Source organism: Oreochromis aureus, linkage group 4 (genome assembly GCF_013358895.1).
Source record: "Oreochromis aureus strain Israel breed Guangdong linkage group 4, ZZ_aureus, whole genome shotgun sequence".
Taxonomy (NCBI): Eukaryota; Metazoa; Chordata; class Actinopteri; order Cichliformes; family Cichlidae; genus Oreochromis; species Oreochromis aureus.
In genome coordinates this window covers 33285326-33304944 of record NC_052945.1, presented here as the reverse complement: position 1 = coordinate 33304944, position 19619 = coordinate 33285326, and the positions used below count along the sequence as shown (strand labels likewise).

At 41.1% G+C, this 19619-nt stretch overlaps 2 protein-coding genes across 2 annotated transcripts; one reads left to right on the top strand and one right to left on the bottom strand.

Annotated features, from left to right (window-relative positions):
* Positions 1–8123: 8123 nt before the first annotated feature.
* On the bottom strand, positions 8124–13943 carry LOC116312173 (caseinolytic mitochondrial matrix peptidase proteolytic subunit). Its single transcript, XM_031729531.2, has 7 exons — positions 13799–13943; positions 11772–11873; positions 11301–11372; positions 11122–11218; positions 9720–9907; positions 9539–9644; positions 8124–8830 (listed from the first exon to the last, which is right to left on the bottom strand). The coding sequence occupies exons 1-7, from the start codon at positions 13808–13810 to the stop codon at positions 8595–8597; spliced, it is 813 nt and encodes a 270-aa protein (XP_031585391.1). The 5' UTR covers positions 13811–13943; the 3' UTR covers positions 8124–8594.
* A 2241-nt stretch (positions 13944–16184) lies between these two features.
* Positions 16185–19418, top strand: si:dkey-204f11.64 (uncharacterized protein LOC100537752 homolog). The gene is made up of 3 exons (XM_031729540.2): positions 16185–16350; positions 18002–18128; positions 18249–19418. Exons 1-2 carry the CDS (start codon positions 16258–16260, stop codon positions 18125–18127), a joined length of 219 nt encoding a protein of 72 aa, XP_031585400.1. The 5' UTR covers positions 16185–16257; the 3' UTR covers position 18128; positions 18249–19418.
* The last annotated feature ends 201 nt before the right edge of the window (positions 19419–19619 follow it).

Here is a 19619-nt window from a genome sequence, read left to right as displayed (position 1 = left end):
GTCATGAAAACTAAGTTTCAATTAGTACATTATGTATGCTTAGTGAATGAGAAGGTAATTATCTGTTTTGTGTTTATTTAGTTTTACAAAAAAGAAAAGAGAAAGGAGAGACAATGAAAATGGATAAGGGATACCATGTATGAGAAGCCTTAGTAACATGGCATGTAAACTGGAGATGCAGTTCGAAGTAAAGAAGAATCTCAGTTCAAAGCATTCTCTTCTTCTCATTCTGTTCACTGTCTGTCAAACTGGATAAGCTAAATCACACCCACATCTAGTGAGGACAGAACAGTAAAAAGGCATACAACTCAGCAGATTTCACCATTCAAGGCAGCTACTGTATTCACAATGTCTGAGCCATCAGCTAACCAAGCCGAGCAGGTAGAGACACTTGGATCTCTGGAGACAAGATCATACTGTTCCAGCTCAAAACTTTCCAACAGGTCAACAGCAAGCGTTGCAGCGCTCAGGGCACGTGCCAAAGCAGAGGCTGCACAAGCGCAGTTGGCTTATGCGGAACAAGAAGCGGAAGCTATGAAACAACAAGCTCAAATCCAAGCACAGCTGCATATTCTCCAGGTGAAGAAAATGGCTGCTGCTGCATCAGCTGAAGCACAGGTCTTAGAGGCAGCTGTTCAGCTTGAGGAACAAAATTCCCAGAAAAGCGGGCAACTCCCAGTCATCCCTGCAGACTGTAAGCAAAGAGTTCAAGATTACATTGACAGTCAGTCATATGTGCAAAATATTCAAGAAAATACTCCTGCTGAAGATAACACACAGCCATCACCATACCTTAAAAAAGGATATCCAAGCTCATCTGTGGCTGTACCCAAAGCACCCTTGTGGAAAGAGGAAGACCTCACACATCAGGAGGTGAGACAGCAACATCCACCCAGCGATCACCACGATCATGGGACATACACAAGTCCAGCACATCAGTTTGAACCACTCACACCAATACCACCTACCCACAATAACTCATCTGCTATAACAGATGTGGCAAAATATTTAATGAGACGAGAGCTTGTGTCAACTACTATACAGAAATTTGATGATGAACCCCAAAACTACCGCGCATGGAAATCCTCCTTCTTAAATGTAATCAAAGACTTGTCTTTGTCACCTAGAGAGGAACTTGACCTCCTTATAAAATGGTTAGGACCACATTCGTCTGAGCAAGCAAGGAGAGTCAGCGCTGCGCAAATTTATAATGTTGCTGCAAGCCTTGAAATGGTTTGGCAGCGCTTGGAGGAGTCATATGGAGCTCCGGAGGTGATTGAACATGCCCTCTTTAAGAAAATAGAAGACTTTACAAAAATATCTGCCAAGGAGAATAGCAGGCTGAGGGAACTTGGTGACCTCTTACTTGAACTGGAACTAGCCAAAGCAGAAGGACACTCACCTGGGCTCGCTTTCCTCGACACGGCACGTGGTGTCAATCCTATTGTAGAGAAACTACCACACACATTGCAAGAGAAGTGGATTTCATGTGCATCTAAGTTCAAAACAAACCACAACGTTGCTTTCCCACCTTTCTCTGTCTTTTCCCAGTTTGTACGAGAACAAGCGAGAATCAGGAATGATCCCAGCTTCTTTTTCTCTCAACAGGCGTAGGAAAAGCTGAACGACCTATAAGGTACAACAGAACACAGATATCAGTAAGAAAGACAGATGTGTCATGTGAACAGGGGGTAAGTGAACTGGATAAGTGGGATGACCCAGACAAGCAGTGCCCTCTCCATAGGAAACCACACCCTCTTAGGAAATGTCGCAGTTTTCGTAGTAAGTCTCTTGAAGAAAGAAAAGCTTACCTAAAGGAGAAAAACATATGTTTTAGATGTTGTGGATCCACCAAGCATCTGGCAAAGAACTGCACAGCCAAAATTACTTGTAAGGAGTGTGAAAGCGACAAGCACATTTCGGCGTTGCATCCAGGCCCACCACCTCACGACTTCAGACTGCCACTAGAGACAGAAACGCATGGCGGGGAGCCTCAAACCATGCCAGTGTCGACCTCAGCAAAAGCCATGTGCACTGAGGTCTGTGGAGATTGGCATAGCCCTAGGTCTTGTGCCAAAATCTGTCTAGCTCTGGTTTATCCTTCTGGCAAGAGAGAGAGCAATCAAACTATATGCAGTCTTAGATGATCAGAGCAACCGCTCTCTCGCACGATCCATGTTTTTCGACATCTTCAAGGTGGACGGGAACACAGAGACATACACACTCAAGACGTGCTCAGGCATAATGGAAACGAGTGGAAAGCGAGCCAAACACTTCATCATAGAGTCGATTGATGGCAACACCAAGGTACCTCTTCCTCCACTGCTGGAATGTGATATGATTCCAGAGGACCGGTCTGAGATACCCTCTCCTGAAGTTGCACAACATTTTCCTCACTTGAAGGACATTGCACACAAAATCCCTCCCATCGATTCAGACGCACAAATCCTTCTGCTCCTAGGAAGGGATGTGTTGAATTTACATAAGGTGAGAGAACAACACAATGGACCAGCAGATGCTCCATTTGCTCAACGGCTCGACCTCGGCTGGGTAGTCATAGGAGATGTCTGTTTGGGACGCACACATAAGCCGACCTCTGCTGTGAGAACCTATAAAACTAACGTGCTGCTCAATGGGAGACCATCATATCTCAGCCCGTGCTTCAACAGTGTGAATGCAAAGGAAAAGCTGTTAGCAGTCCAGCAGAGATGCACTACTCAAAGCCACATGGATACTTATCATGGGGTCAAAACAGACAACCTCGGTGATACAGTGTTCATCAAGAGCGAAGACGATGAGAGACCCGGACTTTCACTGGAAGATGAATGTTTCCTCAAGATCATGCAAAGCGAGATGTACCAAGACAAGTCTAATAGTTGGGTCGCGCCTCTGCCCTTTGTAACACATAGGCAGCGACTGCCAAATAACCGCCAGCAGGCTCTCAAACGACTGCACACTCTCAAGCGGAGTCTCGACAGGAAGGCAGACATGAGAGATCACTTTGTTAAGTTCATGCAGAAGATGTTTGACAGTCAGCAAGCAGAGTTAGCACCTGTTTTGAAGCCTGAGGAAGAGTGCTGGTATCTTCCATTGTTTGGAGTATACCATCCGCAAAAGCCTGGACAAATACGGGTAGTTTTTGACTCGGCGCCAAACACGAGGGGTGTCGCTAAATGATGTCCTTTAAGTGGTCCAGACTTGAACAACACTTTGGTTGGAGTGCTACTGCGGTTTCGAAAAGAGCTTATAGCAATAACTGCAGATGTGGAACAGATGTTCTACTGCTTTACTGTAAGGCAAGATCACCGGAACTACCTACGTTTTCTCTGGTACCGAGACAATGACCTCACAAAAGATGTGACAGAGTTCCGCATGACAGTGCATGTGTTCGGCAATAGCCCCTCACCAGCTGTGGCAATCTATGGGCTGAGAAAAGCAGCTCAAGCAGGAGAGGCAGAGCACGGCAAAGATGCAAGGGAGTTTGTCACCAGGAACTTTTATGTCGACGACGGTCTGACTTCACTCCCTACAGAAACAGAAGCCATCAGTCTTCTTCAAAGAACACAGAAGATGTTAGCTGAGTCCAATTTACGGCTACACAAAATTGCCTCAAACAGTAGCAAGGTGATGGATGCATTTCCAGCTGATGATCTGGCTAAGGACCTGAAAAACCTCGACCTAGGGACAGATCCTCTTCCTGTTCAGCGTAGCCTTGGACTGAGCTGGAGTCTTGAATCAGATTCTTTCACCTTCCAAGTTTCCAAGGAAGAAAGACCCTTCACCAAGCGAGGCATACTCTCTATAGTCAACAGCTTGTATGACCCGTTAGGGTTTATTGCTCCCATCACTGTCCAAGGCAAAGCCCTCATCAGAGAACTTACCACAGAACCATGTGAATGGGATGATCCTCTTCCACCTGCCAAAGAAAGACAATGGAATGCATGGAAAGACTCCCTGTCAGAGGTAGAACTTCTGCACATACACAGGCCTTATATTCCATCTTCTCTGTCCTCCATGCAGCACCAAGAACTTTGTGTCTTCTCAGATGCCTCGTCAATGGCTATTGCAGCAGTTGCCTACATACGAGCTATTGATAAACAAGGACAGTGCTTCACCGGGTTTGTCATGGGTAAATCCAAGCTAGCACCCAAGCCTGCACATACCATCCCCCGATTGGAGCTGTGTGCGGCAGTTCTTGCTGTAGAGGTGGCAGAGCTCATTTGTCAGGAGATGGACCTTGAGCTGCATGCTGTAAGGTATTACACAGACAGCAAGATTGTGTTAGGCTACATCTATAATGCTTCGCGAAGGTTTTACATCTATGTGTCCAACAGAGTCTCCAGAATTAGGAAGTCCACTACATGCACGCAGTGGAATTATGTTGCAACAGAGAACAACCCAGCTGACATCGCAACAAGGCCAATTGCAGCAAGTCTCCTGCACAAAACAAGCTGGTTCACTGGTCCTCAGTTCCTAAAGCAGGTCCAACAACAAGTATCCCCATCAGTGACATTAAGTAAGTTTGACCTTGTTGAACCACAGCACGATGCAGAGATTCGCCCAGAAGTCAGCGCCCTGACAACTAAGGCTACTGATAGACCTCTCAGTCCACAGAGATTTGAACGGTTCTCCTCTTGGAAAACTCTGATAAAGGGAATGGCGAAGCTCATCAGCGTGGCAAGAGACAGGTCCAGGCTTTCAAAACAAGACCCTCAAAATCCACAAACACAGGCAAAATTTAGAGTGATCTGGAGTGTTCAACAGTTAGCATTCACGGAAGAAGTGAAACAATTGGAGAGAGGGAAACAGATTTCCAAAACAAGTCCTCTGTGGAGGTTGAACCCCTTTATTGATCAGGATGGAGTGCTTAGAGTAGGTGGACGGCTCTCTTCAGCTGACCTTCCATATGATGAAAACACCCAGTCATACTCCCAAAGAGACACCACGTGACAACTTTGTTAGTGAGACATCATCACCAGGAAGTTGCCCACCAAGGTCGCCACTTAACTGAGGGGGCACTTCGCTCAGCCGGTTTGTGGATAATTGGCGCAAGAAAGCTGGTTTCTAGCTTGATCTATGAATGTGTCATATGCCGCAAACTCAGAGGAAAGCCTCAAGGGCAAAAGATGTCTGACTTGCCTGAGGATAGGCTTTCCATAGAACCCCCGTTCACCAGAGTTGGTCTAGATGTCTTTGGACCATGGAGCGTAGTGTCACGACGAATGAGAGGAGGCACAGCAGACAACAAGCGATGGGCAGTGTTGTTTACGTGCCTAGGAACACGAGCAGTGCATATAGAGGTGATTGAATCCATGTCCACCTCAAGCTTTATTAACGCCTTAAGAAGGTTTTTTGCCATACGAGGACCTTCCAAGGTCCTCAGGTCTGACCGTGGAACCAACTTCGTCGGTGCCTGTAGAGAGTTAAGGATCTTTACAGATGACTCAGAGGTCCGAAATTACCTTAGTAATGAAGGGTGCTCATGGACCTTTAATGCACCACACTCATCCCATATGGGAGGCTCATGGGAAAGAATGATTGGTGTTGCTCGTCGGATCTTAGATGCCATGCTGCTGCAGTCGGGGCCTACCCGTCTTTCTCATGAAGTCCTTGTCACCTTGATGGCAGAAGTGATGGCGATTATGAATGCTCGTCCATTGGTTCCAGTGAGTACAGATCCAGAGTCACCGACAGTCTTGACACCAGCAATGCTTCTTACTCAGAAGGCAAACGTTGTGTCTGCTCCCGAAGGGGTGTTTGACTTGAAAGACCTATACAAGAAACAGTGGCGGCATGTCCAATGTCTAGCTGACATCTTTTGGAAACGATGGCGACAAGAATATTTGACAACACTGCAGTCCAGAAAGAAGTGGATCAATGACAAACGGGACATGCAAGTCGGAGACATTGTCTTACTGAAGGATGACCAAACCAAACGAAATGAATGGCCTATTGGTCTCATTGTTAAGAACATCCCTAGTCAAGATAATAAAATCAGAAAGGTGGAGGTTAGGGTTGTGAAACAAGGTGCTCCACGGATTTACCTACGCCCAGTTTCTCAGCTCATCCTTCTGTTCCCCAAGGAAACTACAAAGAAAGACTGAGGTATACAGGAAACTAAACAGTAAAGTAAAAGAAGTAGTGGTATAAAATAATTTATACCAGGCGGGGAGTGTGTTGGTATAACTTTAATGTGGTAATATGCTTTTGTGTGTATGATTTGGCACCCTCTTGTGGCCACAGTTGGTACTTGGGAAGTTGTTATGCCCAGCTAGTTTGCTACAAGTGCTCAGTGGAGGTGAAACCTTTGCCCACGCATGCCTGTAAGTTTCCATTACGTACTATAACCTTAACTATCTGATTTGTGATGCATATGTAATGTGAGTATACTGAGTTACTATTTCAGCTGTGTGGTCATTACTCATTTGTAAAGCTACTTGTGTTTGCTAACTTGCTATGATCACTAATGCTAGTTAACTGAAGGTGATGTTTATGTTTAATTCAGGCAACCTTAAGATTTATGTTTTTGCTGGTTGTCATGAAAACTAAGTTTCAATTAGTACATTATGTATGCTCAGTGAATGAGAAGGTAATTATCTGTTTTGTGTTTATTTAGTTTTACAAAAAAGAAAAAAGAAAAGAGAAAGGAGAGACAATGAAAATGGATAAGGGATACCATGTATGAGAAGCCTTAGTAACATGGCATGTAAACTGGAGATGCAGTCCGAAGTAAAGAAGAATCTCAGTTCAAAGCATTCTCTTCTTCTCATTCTGTTCACTGTCTGTCAAACTGGATAAGCTAAATCACACCCACATCTAGTGATGACAGAACAGTCGCCATCGTTGTTCTCTTTCCAACACCGTGTCTTTTAAAGCTCAGACATTTAGACTTTTAAATCTGTGTGGATTCAAGTGGAGGGATCACATTTTAGTCATTCAGTGATTCAAAGAATATGAACTTTTAATATTCATTCAGATGTTTTCTGACTCTAAATTGTCTTTTCTTATTTCTTATGTTTTTCTAATTTACAATTAAAACATTTTCAGCTACTTGGCAACTTATCTGTGGATGTCAGCTTTTAGCAGTTCAGCACTTTTGTTTTCAGGTGAAAATTTCTGTATTTTTCATCTCATTCAACATTTTTAACTTAAAATTCAGCAATCAATTTATTTCAGTGCATACATTCAGATCCAAGCATTCACACTGCAGTTTCTTCAGAAAATGCACTTTCTAGTTGTATTAGTAATGCAATTACACAAGGAATTTTAACAACTTTAAACCAATAATGCTCCTGAGTATCTTACTCCTGTAAGTCGAAACCATATTATAAGTGCCAGGAAATTATATATTTTGTTATTAATTTTGTTTATTCAATCTTCTGACATTTACAAAAAAAAAAAAAATACTAATTAGAATATGAGTTTTAATTTGTATCAGTCTTTCTACATCTTTGCTACACTTGTACAACTCATTGCTTAAAAATGCATTGTCCTATTTATTTACTTTTTTGGGTGGGAAACCAAAAGTACACTAACAGTTCAGGTCTCAAAATCTCAAAAGCTCATCTATCAAATGTGACACACTTGGTGTTACATGTTAAGCATAATTTATGATAATAGGAGTAATTGTTACACTATATTTTCATAAGCTTTCTAAAATTGCCTTTCTGACCTATCAACTGATAAAACTTGTACTATTTCATGTAGAAGTGTAATTAAAAAAATTTTTTTAGAGGTTGGTTGTGTTATTGTGCACATATTCATTTTTCTCTAACTTCTTAATGGAAATACAAAGATGATACTGTGTGGTAAGTTGTTATAGACGACATCCTGTGGCGTTAAATGGCTGCGCATCTTAAATGTCAACGATGTCTGTCTTCGTGTTCCTGTGCTGCAGTCTTAAGTTATGTCATTTTCTTACAGTGTTGCTGTTTTAACAACTTTACAGTTTCAGGCAGATGGTTTCTGTCATTGTTTTTTCATGAATTCATCTAATAATGTTACTTTGTTTCACTGTGTGACAAAATTAATAAAAAATAAAAATACAAAGTTTCAAACACAGCTACCTACAGCTGAAAACTTAATGGTGCACTACTGGATCAAGAAGTGGTACATTTTGTGAGTCATGTTTAACTGATCATATTTATTACAAATATTCACCATCAGGTCATCAAATCAGGTTCTCTCCGGTCTCGAGTGGACATCGGCCAGGAGAGAGAAACAGATGTCTCTGTACTCTTAATAAGCTTTCCCCCTAAACAAGCTCATGTACAGTACAGCTCAGCCATCAGAGAGAAAGGACCAAAGTCCACCCAGATGAAACACTGCTTTCCTTCCTGTAGTATAAATTATAAAAACCAACGATGTTTTAATATCACTTTGAAGATTTCTTTCACAGAAATTACGTAAAAAAACAAACGAAACAGCACCATCATAAAAAGATGTGACTGTGATGACTGTACATGAGGCCGGCTTGGGTCCTGCTCATGTGTAAGCTACTGCTGAGTGGAGGAGAAACACGGGGAAGCTGGGTCTTGCTCTCTTGACTCCTGAAGATGATCTTACAGATGGCAAGCAGCTCTACTGTGGTGCGTTCATGGCTCTGGTTTGTATGAGGAGGGTGGATTTGTCCCAGGGGAGGCCTTCTCAGGATCTGTGGACTCTGGCTGTGGCGAGGGGCTCGCTGCTGCTGCTGCTGCCGCCGGCTCTTTCTGCACCAGCTCTGGCTCATCCTGCCCTGCCTGTGGTGGGTGGACCAGGACCCGGTCGATGAGGCCAAAGTCCTGTGCCTCCATGGGACTCATGTAGCGATCCCTTTCCATCACACTCTCTGTAAGTCGAACAGAAGTTAGCGTTTTATAGTTTAAACGTTTTTGCTGGGGTGGCTGTAGCTCAGGAGGTAGAGCAGGTCACCTATTAATCGGAAGGTTGGTGGTTCGATCCTTGGCTCCTCCAGTCTGCATGTCAAGTATCCTTGGGCAAGATACTAACCCCAAGTTGCTCTCCGATGCATCCATCGGAGTATGAATGTGTGTGAATGTAGTTAGAAAAAGCACTAAGTACAGATAAAGTGCTTGTATGAATGGGTGTGATTGGGTGAATGCGATATGTTGTATAGAGCGCTTTGAGTACTCCAGGAGAGTAGAAAAGCGCTATATAAGAATCAGTCCATTTACCATTTACCATTTAAACTAACTTTCCTCCTCTCCTTAAACACGTGAAAATCAGTTTCTTTGAGATGATGTCTAACACCTCCGTGAATTCCAAATATTAATGTTCATCACACCTGCAAGTCCTACACTCTTCAGAATAAAACATTATGGCCACCCTCATCCACATATAACATACGGTTGGTTATTTGTATGTCACACATTGCCACGAACTTGAGACATGCACTCAAGGCCTGGATTAGCCTTCTTTGTCTGAAATCCTAATGTTTTTTTCGCCAGGAAACATGCAAAGGGGTAAAATCGTTGTGCTGCTTTTGTTCTACTTCTAAGTTTGTACTGTGTTGCAGTAATGAGCTGCACAAACATACCAATGGTCTCCAGTGACTGGCCCGTGTGTTTGGCGTAGATGTTGTTGATCTGTCTTTTCAGCTTCAGGATCTCTTCAGCCTGGATAGCAATGTCAGTGGCCTGACCCTGGACACACAGCACACTGAATGTTATTCCCTCCTTTACACCAACTGACCAGTACTCACAGAGAGACTAACTTACTCTGGCCCCTCCTGAAGGCTGGTGAACCATGATGCGAGCATTGGGCAGTGAATGCCTCATGCCTGTTGTTCCTGCTGCCAGGAGCAAGCTGCCCATGCTTGCCGCTTGGCCAACACACCAGGTGGAGATGGGATTCAGAATGTACTGCATGGTGTCATAAATGGCCAGTCCTGCTGTCACCACACCACCTTAAAAAGAGACAGAATGGGAGCTGCCTTTGCATGAATTTACTCATTTACTTAAATACACTACATTCAACAAAGACGTTAATTATGTCAGACATAAAATTTCATCTGTGAGATCCAGATCACAAAGTATTTGGACTGTGTGATACCAACAACACAAGATCATCTGCTGCTGCCCTTTTATGTGGACCTATTATGCTTTTCCTCAAGTTTCATCACAATAAAAGCAATTTATGCTCATTTTAAACATGGATAAAGTTAAAAAAGACAAATAAAAAATAAAAATAAAAATCAGGCCACCTTATGTATATTAATCCCTTTGAGCTCCATTGCCGTGAATGCATGCTGTCAAAGAGAGAGGCTATCCCTAAAAGGAAGCTCTGCCCATCTGCTGTTCAAACCGTTTGTTTGGGAGCCAATCAGAAGAAAGGTGGCTTAAAGGGGCGGGGCTAAAACAGCTGCTTTGACAGTTGATTGACAAACTGGCTGCACCAAAGCCCAGTATAAGATAAATAAAGATTACTTTGTATTGTGAATCATGCAAAGCTGCTCTAAAGTAAAACATGGAGCTGACAATGAATATAGGAGGTCCACTTTGACTTCAATACAATGCTAGTGCAACTATCACACCTACAAACAGTGTTACGGCACTTAATACAAACTGTACCATAAGCATACATGCAATGACCAAAGCTGAAGCATGGCCACAAACACAGGCAAGCTTCAGTCACAAACAAAATGACAGCAGCCTGTGAAAGCCCCAGTGAACCAGCTAGTTTTGTTTCAGTTACTACAAATCAAGAAACCGTTACTTTATAAATACTGTGATTAAAAACATCAATATTTTGAATAAGCAATAGAAAATAATAGTTAATTTTAAATGTTTTAACTGCACTACTTTTTGGCAAAAGGATTGTAATCAAAATACAAACTCTTGTAGGCGCTGACTGAGCCTTGGGACAATGACACAAATATACGACACAATATTGATAGTTAGTGTGAGTACTCTCAGCAGTGGTTTACTGTAACACTGACGCAGCTCAGCCTTTCTCCGTGGGTCAGAAATGAAAACCAGTAGTGCTCAACAAGTTCTTTGCTGGTTTCATTTTTATGACGGTGAAATGTCTCATTCCTTCATCCTTCTTTTCATAAAGTTTATCAATAAACTTCACAGTGAAATTCTCAGATTGGAACTCCTCGTTCTGATTATGTCATACCAGGACTGTTGATGTACATGTGGATGGGCTTGTTGTTGCTTTCTGACTGTAGGAAGAGCAGCTGGGCAATAACCAGACTGGCTATGGAGTCATCGATCTGAGCAGACGGGGAAGAGAAAGAGCTTGAATATAAATCACTCTGAAAACATTTTTCCAAAAATCTTCAGGAAGACACTCACAGGACCCATTACACAAATGATTCTCTCTCTGAGGAGGCGAGAGTAGATGTCATATGCTCGTTCTCCTCTCCCCTGAAACAAAACAAACAAAAAACAAAACAAAAGGAGAGGATTTTGAATCAAATGACAAAGCTGTTCTCTGTGGATGACAGGTCTGGACAGCACAGTATCTCAAATACATGTAGAAAGTTCACAAATATGCTGCAGGAACACAAATTCATGTTTTTACATCAATATTAGCAGGAATAAAGCCACTTATACAGATGTCTGTCTTTCCTTTACCAAGCAAACAAAAATTCTCATCCTAAATCTTCATGACTCACACCTGTTTCAATTCTTTTCTGCAACATTTTGCAAGAGAAAGGAAACAATCATGTATTCATATTGTATATACACCTCTATACTGACTCTATATACACTTCTACTAAACACAGAAAGTCCTGCTTCAGCCGTTCAAATGATCACACTCACCGTTTGCTCCACAACTATGGGTATGAGTGGAGTCCGGCATATCGAACTGTGGTGGATGGATCTGCTGTGTTTCAATGTCAAAGAACCGATACGCAACACCCGCTGAAAGACAGACAAAACCCCCCACAAACAAACCAAGATATAGGATCAACAACACTCCCAAAAGTTCAGTAACTGGTCTCCTCAGTTCCCAGACATTTACAGACTGTTGTTGCCACCTAGTGTCAAGCATGGCCCAGTCCTAGCTTTATAAATATTTTTCCTAAAATATTACATTTTCTCAATTTAAATATTTAATGTTTTTTGTGTTCAATGTATAGAAGTATAAAAAAGATGGACCCCATTTTTAAACATTAAATCCAGATGATGATGATGATGATGATGAACACATACCCAACCTGACAATCTAAGGACACTGGATGCTCATTAGTTAGCAACCCGTCAATCAAATGTAGACACCAACAGAAAGCCTAACCTGCCTAATTGTCCATTTTGACACTAATTGCTACAATAAAGTACAAAGTGAACATCATGTTTTGATCATTAATTAAGAATTAAAACTAAAGCCGAGAGCTTTTAGTCTCCAGGGCCCTGTTGCAAGAATCCTGAGCTTTTCAGAACCACTGATAAGAGTAAGTTAAGCACATGCATGAGTAGAGAAAGAAAGCTACCATCAGTCATTATCATCAATTATCAAAACCCGATTTCACTATGGCAATAGTTAAATAAACAGCAGATCTACTGATCTGCTGTAAATTTGCAGATCTAGAGGGATTTTCCCACAACCATGTGTAGGGTTTAGTGAGAATGATCAACTGAGCAAACCTGCCAGAGATCAGAGGAGAATGGATGGACTCCTTTAAGTTAACTGGACAGCTGATAAGAACGTTAACTCAATAAATCACTTTTTATAATCAAGGTATTCAGGACAGCATCTCTGAATGCTCTTCCATATACTCTGTAGCCTTCAAGGAGAGGGGCTACGACAGCAAAGACCACACTAAGTGCCACTCCTGTCAATAGGAAACTGAGACTCTAATTGACACACGCTCACCAAAACTAGATAATAGAAGTTTGGAAAAAACTTTGCCCGGTTTGATGGGTCTTCATTTCTGCTGCGACATTTAGATGGTAGAGTCTGAATTTGGTGTAAACAACATAAAAGCATATCTCCATCCTGCTTTGTATCAACTGTTCAAGCTGGTATAATGGTGTGGAGGATACTTTCACTGGACATTTTTGGCACTTTAATACTAACTAAGCATCATTTATAGGGCAGAAATGACTATGTACAGCCTTTTATGATCTGCCCATCTTAATGGCTGCTTCTAGCATGATCTCAGACTGGTTTCTTGAACACAAAGGATTCACTGCACTCAAATGGCCCCAAGAGTCGCTAGATCTCAGTCCAACAGAGCACTTCGGAACGTAGCAGAGATTCATATCATGAAAGTGCAGCTGTCAAATCTGCAGCAAGTGCATGACACCATGTGTGACTATATGCATCATGTTAATAAAGGCCAACATCTCTAAGGGATGTTTTCAGCACTAGTTTGTTTTTAAGTCACAGACTAAAATTGTTTAAGGAGCAAACATTCTCATAACTTCACAGCTGTCCTCGGATAAAAAAAAAAAAATCCAGAGAAATTTTTTGCTATTAGAATTCTGATCATGTGATATTTGAAACTTTTTTTCATACGACTATTTTGAACACTCTTTGTACAATCAAATAATAATAACAATAATACAAACTAAGAAACTAAAGACGCACCGCGTGGGGAGAAAGCCCCACAAACTGCTTTGAAGCTAGTTCTGTCTGCTGATCGGGCTCTCTGTGATCCTCTGCTGTTAGCGTACAGAGCTGGCAGCTCTAAAGGTGATGCCATCAGACTTATGTCACACAAGCTGTTAGCTAACATCCTCAACATGACAGAATAACAACACAAACCACCGAGTACACATATAACCAGTTTGTGATGTGTCGTCTGCGGACAGTCAAGCTTACTGGAAAGGTTTTCAGTACTCACTCGTAACAGCATTTTGAAGGATTTTAGGGTTTAGCTTTCACTCCCCTCCTGTGTGACCCCCGAGCTCCTCCGGAACCAATTTCAACTTCTTCTTCCTTTGGGCTTGTTGGCGCTTATCCAATGAGTTTGGAGGTGCTATACCGCCACCTGCTGACTTAATCTTGCTGGCTTTCTTCGTCTGTCAGTTGGGAAACCACGCAATGATGCATTTAACCCGGTTAATGCTGTTTCCTCAAACTTCTTGAGCGCCTAAAAATGAAGACGCACTTAGTCCAGCTACAAATCTATATAGTATGAAGAGGAAGCACGTGTTAAATAATAATGCTGAGGATTAGTAAAAGGCAAATTAGTGAAATAATCAAGCACCAGACATTTAAGAGCCTTAGTTTGAAATTAGTTTGTGTTTTGTTGTACAGTATTGTAGAAAAGTCTTGAGTCATATTTTGCTAGGATAATAGGATAGAGGTGAATGGACTGGTACTTACATAGCTCCTTTCTACTCAATTTTAGCACTCAAATAGGATTCTACTGCAAATCTCTTTTAGTACTTTGACACACGCATTCATTCAGTATTTTTATCTATACATAAGCACTTTTATCTAATATTCCCACACAAATACACTCAAACTCTGATGGATGCATTCAAAACATTGCTACACCCACTCTAGAACCCGAGCCCCAGGTTCTGTGATGTATTGATAATGTGTCAGCTTATATAGAAGTACAGTATATAAGGTAAAAACAGAGTTTGCAGAATTCTAATGAGCAAATGTAAATGCTGATTTTCAGTTATTTTTCAATGCATGCTCTCTCTTTAAGCAGTCTAATGTCAATATGACCTGACCTGCAGTCAGCTGAGACTGAATAAGTCACTTGGATGAGTGACAAAATGTTTCTCCCACTGAAAACACTACATGTGTATAAGCAGACTCAACTTTCTGGGAGTTTTGCAGGCTCACTGAAAGACATTCCAAAGCCCTTCTTTGGATGTTGTCTAGCTTTTCTTTTGTTCTCTATGAAGATGATCATACACTGCTTCAGTAATGTTTATATCGGGGTTCTGAGGAAGACTGAGTGTTGCACTTTGTGTTTTGGGGTATGCTTTTACTGCTCTGGGAGTGTGTTTGAAATTATTGTCATGTTTAAAAATTACGCTGTCACTAATCAGATGCTTTCCAAATGGTAATGGATGTTGGCTCATAATCTGATGCCAGTTTTCTGTGACCATAATTCCATCTATTTTGATAAGATCCCCAACACCAATAGATGAAATTCAGCCCCAAACTATGACATAGCATCCATTGTGTTTTCCACAGAAGACAATCACTACTGAACCTCTCTACTAATGTCCCCTGTACAAATACTGGGATGATTTGCACCAAAATTTTCAAATTTGGATTCATCGCTACATAAGACTGTTGCCTGTGACTTTCACTGGAAATCCCCTTCTGAGTGCAGAAATACAATTTTATGGTTGTCAAACTGTATGCCTGCCTCGCCACTGGGAGATGTACTGAGACAGGGAGCGAACCATCCAACGTTTGTAGCCTCCGGCTGATGACCGTGCAGCTGACCCTTCTGCCGCTGGCACAGGTTTAGTGTCAGAGCAGGAGAAACATCAAACCTGTAAAAGAATCTGAGCACTCTTGGAAACCAGTTACCTCTTCAAAAGGACAGGTGACAACTGGGAAAGGCTGGTGGATGACTAGGAAAGGCCATCTGCCAGCAGGAAAGACTGCAACAGAAGTGGGTTTCTATTCAACTTACCCACTAGCTACCTGAAGCCCCATAAAGCACCATTTCTTGACTGTAAATAAGCAGAAAGGAAGTCAACCCATGGAGTCTCCGAAAGTGAACAGGTGCTTCAGCTGTGCAGATATCTGGAGGATGTCACAGAGTAAGCTCCACACCCCCCTCTATCCCACCTGCTGGTTGGGTAAGGAAAAAGACTCGCCGAACGGGAAGTCTCCAGCACATTCTGTCAGTGTCCCAGGGAAGCTTCAGGTGGCACTTTGATTATGTCCTGCTGAAGACACAGAACCAAAGATCCAAACGCAAAAGCTGGGTCACCAACACAGGACCATGACAGTGTGTTTTTAAAGATTAAACCTTTTCTATACAATTTGTATTACAATTTCTGTGATATGTGTTGTCTGTACTTCCTGCATGTGCCTAAAGTCATTTTATTTTTATTTTATTGCACTCTTTTGGTTTTATTTAGTCATGGAAGCAGCAACTTTGTATCACTGTCATAAAAAGAAAGTTTATTACTGTGTTATAATGGAGTATTTTATATACATATTTTAAACTGAATGGTCTAAATACTTTTTCAGTCATGAACACGAACAGGCTTTTTATTTTGAAAGCTTGGACCGGAAGATGTACTTTCCTACAGCCCAAACTTGGAACATAAGTGCAGTTGTCTACTTGCCCCCTCACTCTGTTACTTGGATTCAATCATGTCGAACAACAGCGCCGCCAACAGCAGTTTAGTCATCGCTCAGAAGGCAGTGAAACAGCTTCGTCTGGAGGCCAGCGTCCGCCGGATAAAGGTAAGCACACCTCGCTTCGCAGCTGAACTCAACACTATTACTCCGCTGTCTGCGCGTGACTCCCGCCCTGAAGCACAGCCTAAGCTTAACGTGGCGCCCGACGCAGCTAATTAATCTGTCAATTAGCGTCAAAGTGGGAACATTAAAATTCAAAAGTTATTTCAGTGTTTCAATAAGTGTTCTGTGCGTAAAACTAAACTCTGTTTGCTCTTGTTAAAGGTATACAGCCTATACACTCACTAAAATGAATTATTGAATTATTTATTCCTGCATTGACAAAGGACATCAAATGACCTGATATGCACACCACTGCAATAACCTATATTTTATTCATTCCCATGTTAGCGTGTGGAAAGCCATTCACAGTGTCATTTCTTGGTGTGCAGTGGAAATGGTAGCAAAACAGACTTTTCTGTAGGAGCAAGCACAGTGGCAGCTTTGTTAATTGTGGTGCTGCGTGACTGGTCTGATTGTTGGGTGGCTACTTATTTTAGAACAGAAGTCAGACCAGTTTCAAGTGTGTCTGTGTTTGGTGAATTAAAAAAAAATCACACAACAGTTTCATTCAGCCGACAAGTTCTTGTAATTTCTTACAGTCCGAAGACCAAAACACACACAGAAGAATTTAATTCCTGATGTTAGTTTTGTAACGTTTTCTTATGGTTTCTGTGTTAAACTGGGGTATTGGGGACCAAGCACGAGGCTGAGGGGCCCACAGGAAATCCACATGAAACAGGACCTTACGCTGTGTCAGAAACAACTTGCGGATGATTTTCAAGCTCATGCAATGGAAACTGGCATCATTGTTTTTTTACTTTAAATATTTTGATAAGCAAAACAAATGTGGGGAAAATCACAAAGTGTAACATCCAAAGTGCATTACACATGCTTTTTGCAATCACATGGCACTTGAGGTGCCATGTGATTGGCTGATTAGATATTTGCATTAACAAGCAGTTGAACAGGTATGCTTAGTAAAGTGTGCAATACCTATTTATTGGAAAAGGAAATGACAATTCCATGTCTATTGACTTGTCAGCAATGTACAGTACTGTGCAGAAGCCCTTAGCCACTTCTCACTTATTTGTATTTGGCTAGGACTTTACCTTTATATAATGCAAAATCAGAGTTTGTAAAATTCTGACAAGCTTCAAAATCAATTTTTTATGTGATCACATTTATTCTTCAACATAGTCTGTACTTTTTTTTTTTATTAGTAATCTTCAGGAAAAGTTCTCCAAGATTTTCTAAAAACAGTTCTTCTTTGGATGTTTGCTGGTTTTTATTCCATTCTCTGTTAGGATGATCCCACATAGCTTCAGTGTGTGTGTTTTATTCAGCTATCCTTTTACTACGTTGGCAGTGTGTTTGGGCTCATTGATCAGTCACTTTACAAATGGTACTACATAATAAATCAAAGTCTGATGTTACTTTTCTGTGTCCATAATTCTGTTAGTTTTGATACGACTCTCAACACAATTAGATGAAATCCAGCCCCAGACTATGACATGGCCTCCACTGTGTTTACTGTGTGATTTGGGACATGCCAACAAAACAAAACAACCAAAACTCCACATCGAGTTATTGTAGGACTCTTCTTTTAGTTAGGGTAATTGTAACAATATTAGTTAACACTAACACTTGCTTTCAGGTTTCTCAGGCTGCTGCAGAACTGAAAAACTTCTGTTTGCAAAATGCCCACAAAGACCCTCTCCTCACCGGGGTGCCCTCCAGTGATAATCCTTTCAGGCCTCCCAAGTCATGTGTCCTCCTCTGAGGTATGAGCTTTTTATATATATATTTGTGCTCTTTTAATTTTGGAAACGCTAAACAAGCTTGTTATTTATTAGAGCACAAGATGTATCCCTCTAAGCTAAATCTACTTGTTCTCTTTGTAGAGCTGTAGAGTGCATGATATTCAGGCAGACTCCTCATTGTTCTAATGTGGATTTCTGTCATGTGCGGCACCACTGTTGAAGATAAGGAAGACCAGAGCCTAGTCAGTGAAGGAATTGATTAAATTATAATGATTTCAGGTGAAACATTTAGCCAATCTTATTTTAATTATATGTGTGTTTCTGCTTTCTGCATTTCTGTTTTGAAGACCTGTGGAATAACATTTTTAACAGTCATTATCAGTGGATGTGCCATTGTATTTGTCACTATATAAATAAAATACAACTGAATTGAAGCGGATGAAAACTCACACAGCTGAAAACAACATGACTAGAACAATTCCCATGAAAATTACATTGTAAAATACAAACCATAGGAGATTATTCCCATTTATAGATGTTTCCCAGAATCAAGCAGCAACCTCTACACTTTAAAAATTAAGAAACAGAAGTTCCTCTAATGGCCACTTGGCTCCAAATGTCATTTAGTTTGATTTAAAACAGAAATAAACAAATAAACGTTTACTCAGACTATTCAAACATTTTTTATGTTTCTTAACACTACGAGCAGCTAACTGCTAGTGTTAGTAGATAACTTGGCACACTCTCATCCAAATATAACTTCTGTTTCTCATAAACTAACAAACCCACTGAGCAACATCACAGTGGCTACATTTATCTTTAGTCTGTGTCCAGAACAGGTGTAAAACAATCGTTTTAATCTTTATTTTTTTATTTATATATTAATTTTTGTCAACTCTTTTAAGCACTATATGAAAACATTCAATATAACTCCATTTCTAAACAACTGAGTGTGACGCATGTATTCCCATCATCAGTCAGAAGCTGACTGAAATGTCTGTAATCATCGATTTTTACCACTGAAAATGACCATGAGTTAATTCAGATATGAAGGAACTAACTGAGCATAAATGAAGCTCATTGGACACGGAGCGGACTACACAAATGACCAGCAATCAGTTTGTGTCAGGAAGCTTTCTCTAAAATGTATTTGAATTCATATCATAACATATAGAACAGCAAATGTTTTACATTGACTTTATTTACAGTGTAATGAAATGTGCCAGATATGGGCCCTTGTGTTTTTTACACCTACTGTTGCTTGCACTGTCATGTAATTGCTACTATGCATGTATCACATTAAATTATTACCCTAACAATCTGTATCTCCTTTGTTTTTTTCTGTTTGCTTTCTCCGTTTTTTAAAAATGTAATACAAAATGTACAAAAGATATCTTCAAAAAATGAAGATGTACTGTTTTTATACGTTATTAATAATGTAGCGGTCAGTGTTTAGGATGTGAAAAGCGAACGGCTATCGTGGAAATGGGGAGGTGGACGCAAGCGTAATGA

What these genes read in the sequence shown, in the direction of transcription:
- LOC116312173 (XM_031729531.2), bottom strand. An exon ending in TCATTTGTGTAATGGGTCCT is followed by an intron (nt 11,219 to 11,300) that starts GTGAGTGTCTTC and finishes CCGTCTGCTCAG; the next exon opens with ATCGATGACTCCATAGCCAG. An exon ending in CCAGTCACTGGAGACCATTG is followed by an intron (nt 8,831 to 9,538) that starts GTATGTTTGTGC and finishes TTCGACTTACAG; the next exon opens with AGAGTGTGATGGAAAGGGAT.
- si:dkey-204f11.64 (XM_031729540.2), top strand. Translation starts at nt 16,258, where the DNA reads ATGTCGAACAACAGCGCCGCCAACAGCAGTTTAGTCATCGCTCAGAAG. An exon ending in CCAGCGTCCGCCGGATAAAG is followed by an intron (nt 16,351 to 18,001) that starts GTAAGCACACCT and finishes ACTTGCTTTCAG; the next exon opens with GTTTCTCAGGCTGCTGCAGA.